This window comes from Sinocyclocheilus rhinocerous, unplaced genomic scaffold (assembly GCF_001515625.1).
Source record: "Sinocyclocheilus rhinocerous isolate Xijiao unplaced genomic scaffold, SAMN03320098_v1.1 scaffold605, whole genome shotgun sequence".
NCBI lineage: Eukaryota > Metazoa > Chordata > Actinopteri > Cypriniformes > Cyprinidae > Sinocyclocheilus > Sinocyclocheilus rhinocerous.
In genome coordinates, this window is record NW_015661612.1 from 2,223,179 (window position 1) to 2,235,280 (window position 12,102).

The window sequence follows — 12,102 nt, forward strand, 5'->3', positions numbered from 1 at the left end:
AGCCCTCAGTGGCTTCTGACTCATCCAGCTTGAGCTGAAACTGCATCTTCTCTGCATTGACTTCCACCAATCTATCATTAAGACGCTTCAGGTCCTCTAAAAAAAAAAAGGAAGAAGAAAATGAGTACATTATACACTACTGATTAAAAGTTTGGGTTTACTACTTTTTTTTTTTTTTTAAAGAAATTCTACTTCTATTCAGCAAAACACATTGAATTTATCAAAAGTGACAGTAAATACATTTATAACATTACAAAAGATTTATGACAAATAATTACAAGTTTTATTTAACTTCCTTTTCATCAGCGAACCCTGAAAAATATTTAGCAGCACAACTGTTTTAATAAACATTGATAATAAAAAGAAAATGTTTCCCAAGCACCAAATCAGCATATTAGAATGATTTCTGAAGGATCATGTCTGTCATTTATTCATTTGTTTATTTATTTTGGGGGTGAACCTTGACATGTTCTTGACAAGTCTCATGTGATTAACCTACAGTAGAGTTTAAAATTGTTCACAACAAGCTCTGATTTTGCCTCTCTGATGTGTCTGACAGAATCCACATGTCCATGAACTCTGTTTGTTTCTCAATCAGTGACAGCAATACAGAATGTTCTTCTGTCTCAAAGCATCTCCTTTTTTTATGAAGTTTCTCAAGTCAAGGTTGCTTGGGGAAATAATATATGAGACATGGCGCAAAAGACATAAAAATTGTACACAGTCTGGGGAGGATGGATGAAGAGACTTGTGGGTAGTTAACATGCTGGAGCGCTTCCTGTCTCGGCTGCATGCTTTGGCTTTCTGGGTATTTTGGCTTAAATTATGCTCTTGTCATCTGGGCACACATTAAAGGCAAGCCCATCTGTGACTGCGGGATGAGTGAATGCAGGGCACACGCAGATTACTCTTATTAACATCTCAGTGCCACCATTATCGGCTCAGCGGGGACTGGAGTCCCCTGTTTGTCACAGTTAATGTTTCTAGTGCAGTCAAAGCCTGACTTATGATGGACTATTTCACTCCTGTTTCAGACCGACTCCGTCTGGTGTGTTTTGTGGTCTTGACTCTAATTTGTCATTCTTTTGTATTCATGTATTCATAGTACGCAGCTTGAGCACATTCACTTGTGTTTATTTGTGGGAGCTTGGATGTTTTTTTCTCCTCTGTTTGCATGCACGCCAATGACCATGCAATTTATGTAAACATCATCGCAAATCGATACATTCAGGCTCACTGCAATATCTGTTTTACTAGTTACAGAATGCATTTGCATGAGCGGAGTGCAGTGACTCCTCTGACACATAATTTTTGTAGTGTGACTCCATTGTACGTGTATTTTTGCAGTCATTTTAAAATCTAAAGCATGTTATAATTGGCTCATGAAGTGAATGGAAAATTGACCTAATTATTGCCATTACACTTGCACACTTTTTATGTTTTTTTTAGTGATGCGTGTTTTGAAAAAAAAAAAAGAAAAAAAAAGACGAGTACAAATACAACATTAAGCCTGTTAATTTTTAATCAAAGAAGAGGTGTTGGACTCCCACCTCCTTACCCAGTTTGCAGTACTCTTCTTTCAGTATCTGATGCTCTTGAGTCTGGGACACAAACTGAGCCTGACTCTCTGCGAACTTCTTCTCAATGTCAAAATACTGTTGTTCTACATGGGAAATAAAGAAGAAAGAACATCAGAACGAATCAACATCCATACAAATTAGCCTATGGTAATAAGCGTTTAAGCAGAAAACGTTTTCTTTTAAACGTTTATTCAATAATTGTAACATATGTTCACTACGTAGTTTGCAGAACAATATGTCCAAAGGGAAGAATAATGTTTAAAAACGATAATGAAACCCGGGCCTCGTTAAGAGTTTATCGTCCGTACTCTAAACAGTTTACAGTTTATTAATTAAAACAGCATAACCTTACCATTATCCACACGATATTGCTCCTGTTGTGCTTTCATACAATCAACTTCACATTGCTGTTCAGAAATGTACTTCTCTAACTTAGTTAAGACAGTTTTGGGGAGTTTTGATATCTCCGACCGCTCCAACATTTGCTGCAACACAGCCGCCATTTTTTTGTTGCAATGACTCCTCCTCCTCTGCGTCAAACGTAAACGTGCTTATAACTACTTCCTATTAGGAAAAATCCTTCCGCCAGGTGGCGCTGAGCGGCCCATTCCAATCAAATCGCCATAAGTCATTTTGGAGATATTTGTACGCTATAACATTATAATCGTTTAAACGTCTACTAATTCTATAGACGGGTTAATGAAATACAAAATAAAATCGATCTTATATGTTCTATGAAATGGTTAAATAAAACGCACCTTCTAGTAATCACAAACGACTGTGATTGGTCCAGCCTGACCAGCGAAGAGAAAAGTAACCCAAAAACCGCGTGTACGTCATAAAAGTAGGTCCGTCTGGAAGGTGATCAAGGACACTGATAAGGTAACTGAATTAAAAACACAATTAAGAGTTAAAATAGTAAAACTTCTAGTAAAATCAATAGTGAGGGCATGCAAGATGATCTCTGAAATATATTTGGTACTTTAATGTATTAATTTGATCAGCGATGATGACTGGATTACTGATAAACCCCAGATTATGTACATTCATGTAAACAAAATAAAGCTACAAAATATGATGTATATTCATCAAGCGGCAGCTCGGTTCGTACAAATACGTGAACACAAGAGGGAGATGTAGTATCATACATGCACTGCCGACTTGATATTCAAGGTCAATCAGAGAAATATATTGAGATGGATGGTTGGATATAGTTTGACGTGCAACCTTAGTTTGACACTTTTTTTGTTAGCTTTGTTACAATAGTTTAAATATTTGTAATGCAGTAAAATCTACATAAACATGTGCTTTTAGTAGCTACACTTCTTTCTCTGTTTGAGTTACATTTTTATTATCTTTTTTTTATTCTCAATAATCTGCTCACTGTCCATAAGATTGGATGATTAATATATTAAAACATTTTAAAAGTAAAACGTTTTTCTTGTTGATTTATGGATTGATTTAAGACAATAGGAATAATGTGCAGAGTTATAATTATTTATTATTTTATGTTGTTACAGTTTTTTTGTCATTCATATTTAAATGGCCTTATGTTACAGATGCTGTTACAAAAGAATAGTTAATAAGAGATAACTGAAACATAGTTTTATGTGTTGGTTTTACTTTTGTTTCATTTCTACTTGGCTCATCTTATCCCGTAGAGTCTTGACATTCATTTGATGAATAGCATTACCTGTCTTTGCCTTCTCTTTCTTGCTTTTATTCTCTAGGAGTTTTCCATTCCTTAGACCAGTCATAACACATATCAATGTGGCCACAGATGAATAATCAATATGGAATTTTCAAATGGAAGCAAAAAAAATATAATAGTTGTTAATGCCGTTAGTGGCCCCTCAGGCACTGGATATTATTTACAATAAGACTGTCTGTATGGAGAGATAGTGTAACCTCGCCTCTCTTTGCTATGCAGCCTTAACCTTGAATCAGCCAAGCAATGCACTGTAGAAAACAAAGACCCATGGGAATGTCTCAAGACCTCACAAACCTCATTTCATGTTTTGAAAATGCTACCTTTTTGTTGCTTGCTTAGTCTATAGGGCCAATGCATTCACAATTACTGCATCAATAAAGAATTAACTTTATTGATTAAGTCTTGCTTTTTTATGGTCCAATGCTTCAGAGCCATTGGTGGTTAAACATGGAGTCTAGTTTCCTGTTTTCAATATTCAAAATGGCAAAAAGTTGATCCTGGGTAAGTATGTATGCTTAATGGAAATGTTTAATGTGTATGGAATTTTTTCCGTGATTTATTGTTTTTTTTATCCCCAAATCCTGGTTTCCATGGTGACATATGGGGAAAATAAACTTCAGTACTACTTCACCTTTGCGTGACAAAGCTACATAAGAAGTTTTCAAGTATTTGTTTGTGTGTGTGTGGGTGGTGAATGGCGCTGTAATTTTCACACAAAGCAGTGTTAAAAAGCCCTGTGACCTCACTTCCCCTTCATGTCAACCCCCCGACCCCACCTCTGTCCAGCCCTTCACCTATGGCCCCATTTACACCTGACATTAACATCCATCATGTCTGTCCACCCACTACCGCTCCTGTGTCCAATGTCACTCCCAGAAGGCCTTTGCCACCATTATATTCAGAGCTCAGGAAACCCTTCAATGGACAGACTCATTTTGTTTGTCTTTTGTTTCTTTTTAATTAATTAAATTTTTTTTTCTTTCACATTTTGGCTTGTTTGAAACATTATTTTACACTATTTTTTTCTTCTACGTATAATCCATGACACCTTTGTTTTCTTTCTGGCCCAATTCTACAATGCTTTGTTTTACTGTGTCGTTATTTGTTTCATAATCATTCACATGCATGATTCCTTTTGTCAGAGGTTGTTCCTGTAGAATTCCTGTGGTTTTGTCTGGGTTCAATTATTGCTTACCTCACAGGTTACTTACACAAAGCTTTAATTTTTTAATTAGACCACAATGATAGGAATACTGCTATATATCATATGTTATTATGAGGACCCATCTATTTTTTATAATTTTATTTAATTTTGTTATGTTTAATTTGATTACTATACTGTACCTTACTGTTTCCTACAAAATATCATCACAGATCTTCTGCATTAATGGAGGGAATAAAATGTTTAGAAACATTCTGTCAATGTCAACTGGCCCTTTAAAATTAATATCAAGAAAAATAATCCTTGATCAGGTTAAAAACAACAAAATTGATATTTGACTGTGGTTAACATCTCTAAATATGTTGTTTTTATATTTTCAATACAGTTTCAGGCTTGGCTAACATAATAACAGATTCAAAACACATGAAAGCATATTAGGTAGTTTGCGATCATGTGTTTATTTTTATAGTACTAAACACTTCTTATATTATCTTTCCTAAAGATCTCCAAACTTTATGATCAGGCGTTTACATCAGCTAAATGAGAGAGGTCTTTATGTGGGAGATTTCTCTGTGATGTTCCTTGTGAAAACAGGAGGAAAATGAACAGAACTGAACTGTGAAATCAACCACTAAAAACTTCAGCAAAGTCCAGCAGTGGTCACTGGTCAGTAAATATTTGTTTCAGATCTGTAGGCACTGCAGTCTAAATTAAAGTGTATTAATTTAGATATTATTAAAATCCATGCAAACTATATGAGATGCCCTATATGTAAATATGTAAGATACTGTACATATAAGTTACATCTGAGGACAGTTGCCACTACATTAAGACTATTTCTTAAGAACTAGTCTGACCAACTAGTTAGCCAAGGGGTAATCAGTCTTATTTTTTGGATTCAACTTAGACTAATCTATGTTTTTATATAACCAAATGTAGAAATGACTAACTTGTCTAAGCCTTTTATGCAACTGACCCCTGCTTTTTAAACATTTTTTATTATATTTTGTTTTTATATTTACATTTTTAATATTACATGTAATTTTATTATTACATTTAATATACAGGACAGTATTAACTCAGGACAGTATATCTTTTCAATATATATATATATATATATATATATATATATACAGTAATCCATAAAGTTTTTAGTCTTTTTAATCTGTCTAAGCCATGAACCCGTAACAACATGTCTTAGGAATTAAGTCCAGACGAGGACTTGGCTGTTTGGGCTACTCCTTCACGCATGCGGGAGGCAAATGTGGTGTCAGGTGCAGATGTTGTCAGAACATGTTCGCGTGAAGTGCAGACGACCTCGTCGCACGATATAGCAAGAGCTCGGTGTGAGACACAAAACGTTACCACAAAATCACCAAAACCTGCAGGCCCTCAGTGGGTGTGTCTGCATGGCTTGGCCCTCAAGAGAAAATATGTTAGTCTCAAATTGGTTTGCATGTCTTTATCAAATATGAACCAGACGGGAAAAAATTTTGCTTCACGACCCCACAAGCTGATGCAATTTTGCTGCAATTGCTGTTGAATTTGTTCTGAACAATGGTGAGATTAAAAACTTAGTTTTAGGTAAGGTAACAATCAGGGCCAAATTATAGGATTCAAGCATACAGTAATATAGCCTGTATTTGTCAGTACTGCATGTTCAAATTAAGTAGGTCATTTAAAATATTTATTCTACAATAGTTTTTCAAAAACACTAATTGTTGGATTAGAGTGAAAATATCCTGCATGATGACAAAGGCTCCAGTCGGGGCAGCCCGTATTTTGACACTAATCAAAATAAGATCTTGGATTTAAATCCAGTAATAAGATTCCAGACTAAGCTTATCAAAAAAAGATCACACACACCTCTCATAAAAACATGACAATATGGGCGTTTAGCCACTTACTGCACTGATTAAGCTTACTGATGACATGATAGTCATATTGAACTATGTTTGTTTGTTGACTCCAGGTATTTAACCAGCTATTTCAGGACAACAGCAGATAACCCACTCTAAAAAGAGGGTATCACTGAAAAGCCCTGGCTTCTTTAGTAGCCATCAACAGTAGAATGTATTTTGCTGGCTCACTTCTTCTTAACCCATGGTTCATCAGGAGTTCAGCTAAATCCTGATCATTGCCATTACTATGCAACTCAACTCAAAGGAAGATTCCCATAAATGCATAATTAGAACATGTGAAGTTATGGGCAAACGATTGGAAAAAGCATAAATGTGCAGTAAGTATCTATTCTTTTAATATACAATGGAACTTTTGAACCTGCAGGTCATGGTAAAGTCAGTTGCAGAGATTGTGTTTCAGCAAGTGCCGTCTTGCTTCTCAAACCACATTAAAGGAAGGTGCAAATTCTCTGGAATTTCACTTTATTGCTCTCTTGATTGATTCTGTTCTTCAAATGCTTTCTTCAGGGGTGACATGTAATTTGCGTGCAAGTGGAGCATGTAAACATGTAGCATTTTAAACTAAATCTACAGTGCAGTCAGAGGAAATGTTGAACGTTTCCATTTGTTTTTATTTACGTATGTCTAAAAATACAGTTTACATCAAAATCTCCTGGTTTATGCAAAATCCAGCCAAACCAATTTACAGTAAGACAGCTTGTGCATGCAAACCAAAAGTAGGTTAAAACCATCCCCACCAGAGAATCAAATTTGACTTGGGATACTGCTTATCTTGAAACGTACAAAATTTCTGTACACCCCGAAAATCATGGTCAAGCATCGGTTAAAGAAATATTTTTCGATTTGCTGATAATTTACTCACCCTTGGGCTATCCAAGATGTGGATGAGTTTGTTTCTTCATACAAACAGATTTGGAGAAATTTAGCATTACATTACTTGCTCATCAATGGATCCTCTGCAGTGAATGAGTGCCGTCAGAATGAGAGTCCAAACAGCTGATAAAAACATCACAACGATCCACTATGTGGGAACAAGTAACATGACTCAAGTCTATGTGTCAAGCTAAATTTCTCCAAATCTGTTCCGATGAAACAAGCTCATCCACATCTTGGATGGCCTGAGAGTGAGTACATTTTCAGCTAATTTAAATTTATGGGTAAGATATTCCTTAAAAAAGCAATTCACAGTTTGAAAGCCAATAGAAAATACAATGTTGTGCTGCTTCGAAAGAAAGAGCTCTAAAACCGATCATGGACCATTCTTATTTGCATCATCTTTTGCTACATGCATTCACATGTACATCAATATGTGCATAATTATTCCACATGACACTAATTAATTCTTATCTAATTCATATTCATGCAATTGTCTATTTGTTTATATGAGAAAACAGGATAGTTTATTATCTTATTATCTTTCTTGACTTGATTCCATTCCTTGCTGTACTGTACAAAACATTCAGTAGTTTTCTCTACAATGCTCAAAGAGATCTTTACCCTGAGATGCATGTGCACACGGATGCATCTCATCATGCTAGCTGGAAGAATAATGAAACTTATTCTTGTCATATTCAGAAAAGCATTCCTCCCATTCATTTCATCCATTCTTACTCTCTGCCATCTTTCATCACTCCACATCTGCTTCATTCTCATCAGCTCCAGGGCCACATTCCTTCTCTGGCAGCAGTCCATATTCATTGAGGAAGGCCTCTACATCGGTAGCAAAGAACTCCTCGCTGAAATGCTGCGTAACAGCCAGGAAGTTCCCCAGAAGCTCTCCAGCCTTGTACACTAACAAGGCGGGCAGCACGTCATCTGGGAAACGCTCGCCAGCTCCAGTGGCGGCCGCGCTAATGCGGCAGAATTTAACGCTGGGATATTCTGTGGTCAAGCAATCCATGCAACTGTTAAGTGCCTCGCACCCCTGCACTCCATCTTTGTAGATGTGCACCACCACCACTGTGAGCCGGTGCTCCTTCTCAATGACCTCCAGAAAGTCCTCGCCACTGTCAAGGTCGTACACACCCTCAAATTTGGGCCCGAAGCTCAGGCGCTCGTGCATCTCCTGCATGCAATGCTTGCGGTACTTACGCAGACTTTTCTCATCATCTTCCTTTATCAGCTCATACTCCTGAGCGCTCATCTGGGAAGTGAAAAAGGAGGGAAATTAAAAGCTTTTAAGGCTAATGCAGAGTTTTGGGAATGACAACTGCAATATGTAGCTTCCAAAATTAAACAACTGGCTTTTATATGGTCATTGAACTGAATCCAAAGTACAATGAAAAATTATTAAAATATTATCTGTAAATACTTACTTTGTATCAAGTCACTTTTTCTACCTATTACAGTAATGTTAGATGTATAAACTTAGCATAGTTATTTTTGACCAAAGTAATATTATAGATGGAAACTTACCATCCATTCTTAGAATGCATATTTTACAACCTAATTTAGAAAAGCATTGATTTTCTTCAAAGAGCAAGTTTTTATTTTGAAATGATGGTCAAAAGAGGCAACCTTGCGATTGAATCCACCCACACAGGAGTCTCTGGGTTTGTGGGGGGACGACATCTGTCTTAGCAGCTCTCTCTTGCTGGGAGGCAGAGCCTCCTGGTCCATGCTCTCCAGTTTAAATTTACGCCAGTCATTGATGACACCCTTTGGTCCTAGAGATGGTTGGAAATTTAAATACCATAAGTGAATGAATAGATGAGTGGATTACATCCATACATATCCTGCAAAAAATGATTGCTGCGATAAGTTATCACAACTTAAAATTCAACATTAGAATATAATAATGTGTTGTTTCAACTTTGTGCTTTACTTAAAATTATAAGTTTAGTTAACTTTAGTTTAGTTAAGCTGGATTTTTAAATTCAACAAATTTAAGTTGTTATAACTAATTGCAGCAAGCCAACCATAAATCACAGACAAGCTCTAGCCTACCGTAGTCAGTTCACTTTCAATGGTGGATGATATCGGTTCAGTTCAGGTCAGAAATACTGTATTTTATAGGAATTTATTTGATCTATAATTTGACTAATATGGGGGAAAATGAGTGAATATCCGCACACTGATGTTGTTTCTTCAAATTCTGTTCAATAATTAAAATTATAATCAGGCCTCAAAGTCTCCTGAATGTGTGTACTCTTCTTTAATTTTTCCACAAGAACACCATGTTGTTCATTATGGGATGCTGGCAACCATAATGCAAGGATTCCCACTAAAATAGTTTCTTGAAGTACCCCCCCCAGGTTTTAAATTTAAGTTCATTTCAATCATCCAACAACACATTCGCAAGTTCATGCACTTGGTTCTGTGGTCATATAACCAAAGTGTAAGAAAGTTGCGCACATCCCACAAACCCACACAGGGCTCAGGTGCAGGACAAAAAAAAAGTCAAACTATAGCAAAAGTACAAACGTATTGTCCGCACAGTGATGTAACCGCAATAAATTATTTTTATGGAGCAGTTACATCAGTGTGCGGACAATACGTTTGTATTTTTGGTAAATGGTCATATGACATGCAGGTAAACAAATAAAATATTTCATGCTTTTTAGTAATTGTTTTATTTTGATTGGATTTATTTTAATTTTATGATTTACTTAATTAATTGCTTTTCATCAATTCACAAACTCCAGTTTGGGAAAACCTTTCTGTCCTCATTTTGCATGCTCTTAATACATTAGATCACTTTTCCTACCCATTCATTTTACAGTCTCACAAACAATAAGAACCATACCGACCTGTGTGAGTGACAGCCACTGGTTCCTCATCTACGATTCTGTCAGACATTTTTATTTGTTGATTATCTGTGGAAAAAGGTCAAATCTTCATGTCACGTATATATGTCAAAATAAATAAAATTCTCTTAATGGTTTCAACAAAAGTAACAAAAGCTGTATGTCTCTGAACAATCTAGCTCTAAACAAAGAAAACATATTTTTTCATTACTTTTGCAGGAAGTCAAGATACATTTCATCTTCAGTTCGAGCAAGGTATAGCATCAAACCTTAATTGAAATGTTGGCACGTGCACAGTGTCTTTGTGGCGCTGAACCCGATCACTCTTTCTTGGAAGATATTAGGTTTAACAAGAGTAAGAAGATCAGATTACCCCTTGATCCAATTTGTTTGCACAAGTGGGCGTTGTCGATATGATGTCATGGAATGACAAATTAACTGTCCTCAATCAATTAAAAATATGCATCAATTCCTATTTCAACCCAGACACTTTAAATAGGCTTAAGTCAGTTTAATTGTTATTCTTTTTAATGCACATTTCTTTGATTCTGTTCGATTCTATAAGCAATACCACTGCCAATGCCAACATTAAAATGAACAATGCAGGACATATTTGGTTGTGTTCAGGTTTGTCATTAAGCTGATCTTTTTCATATGAGGTTGAGACTGAGATCAGATAAAGCTCATGGACATCACTGCAGCAGATTAGCAGCTTGATACTAGAGCTCAGAGTCTTCATACCCACCTCACACCCCCTCCAGCACCTGTACCTTTCACTACTCTCAGTAATTCACTGATCGCTAATTGAGATTACAGCTATGATGCAATGCCTCAGCTCAGACGGCAACCGTTACAATCCAGTGACAGCTTTGGAGGTTGCCTCAGTTTTCTTTATCTCTTTTAAACTTGGATGATTGGTTTGGGCACACAGATTACTCTAGTCTTCCATTTCAGTTTGTTTCTTGGAAAGTGGTGTTTTAAGATTTGTATATTTCCTAAAACAACAACAACAACACTATTTTCATATTTAAGCACTTACACGATTATGGCTTTGCTTTACTGTTTTTAGCCCCTTTGATTCTTTATGCCTTTATCTGAGTCTTCTTGAATGTTTTTCATTCAGTCTGATCTGAATCTTATCTTGTTGAATCATGCAGAATGATAAACATGGCATGAATGTTTGAATAGTTTTCTGAGATAAATATACCGTAGACAACACTACCGCTATCTACAGTACAAGGTTTGCTTTAGATTCACAGACAAACAGGAATTATGCTGTCACTTTAGCATGCAAATCAAATCAAAGTAGACTTTGTTTCACGCAACCCATTTGGCTGTAACATCACAATCAAAAGTATGTTCAGGCCTATGATTACATAGGCTTTAGTTAAATAACACCAACTTAATTAAAGGTGCAACAGAACAAACAGGAAAAGATGCATCTAATCTGAATAGGCTTTAGTTAAATAACACTGTGACTCACTTAAAGCTGTAAAACAGAACAAACAGGAAAATAAGCCTCTAAGCATGACGCTGAATAGACATGAAATATTCTGTAACTGCATGAGTAAATCAGTTTGGTCCCAAAGAAACCTACTAAATCAAACAGTTGCCTGCTCACCTTTTTTTTTACCGTCCGAATATGTCCCTTCAGTGAGCTGTTAATGTGGTCACTATCACCATTAGCTTGTCCTTCGTGCTTTTTTGAGTGTGCATGGGGAGGGTACAAAGAAGCTTTCTTAAGTCAAGATACGTTGGACAACTCTGTGCTCCTATGCAGAAATAGCACAGGGCACTTAAGAGGATTTAAGAGCAGTAATTAGACACTGTTTAGAACACAACCAAAGAAAAAGGTACCATTGCTCTGAGAGGACAGAGGAGAGTGGTATACAAGATATTGAGAACAATGTGGGGAAGACGGGGCATAAAATCTGAAAAATGTATGCTAACGAAGAAAAAAGTTTTGGTTTCAGATCTGCTG

At 36.3% G+C, this 12,102-nt stretch overlaps 2 protein-coding genes across 3 annotated transcripts in view; both read right to left on the reverse strand.

Annotated features, from left to right (window-relative positions):
* LOC107726408 (nucleoprotein TPR-like) overlaps window positions 1-2,091 on the reverse strand; it is a 36,816-nt gene extending 34,725 nt beyond the window's left edge. Inside the window, exons 1-3 of the mRNA XM_016535964.1 lie at window positions 1,933-2,091; window positions 1,559-1,663; window positions 21-96 (exon numbers count right to left, since the gene is read on the reverse strand). Of these exons, the coding sequence (XP_016391450.1) occupies window positions 21-96; window positions 1,559-1,663; window positions 1,933-2,083 (332 nt within the window). The 5' untranslated portion in view covers window positions 2,084-2,091. The remainder of the gene's footprint in view (window positions 1-20; window positions 97-1,558; window positions 1,664-1,932) is intronic.
* A 5,635-nt stretch (window positions 2,092-7,726) lies between these two features.
* On the reverse strand, window positions 7,727-11,892 carry pdcb (phosducin b). 2 transcript variants are annotated; one of them, XM_016536106.1, is made up of 4 exons: window positions 11,746-11,892; window positions 10,125-10,192; window positions 8,893-9,041; window positions 7,727-8,518 (listed from the first exon to the last, which is right to left on the reverse strand). In XM_016536106.1, the coding sequence occupies exons 2-4, from the start codon at window positions 10,171-10,173 to the stop codon at window positions 8,003-8,005; spliced, it is 714 nt and encodes a 237-aa protein (XP_016391592.1). In that variant the 5' UTR covers window positions 10,174-10,192; window positions 11,746-11,892; the 3' UTR covers window positions 7,727-8,002. The 2 variants fall into 2 exon arrangements, with proteins under 2 accessions (XP_016391592.1, XP_016391593.1); XM_016536107.1 differs by having other exon boundaries at window positions 10,125-10,190; window positions 11,743-11,892.
* Window positions 11,893-12,102: the final 210 nt, after the last annotated feature.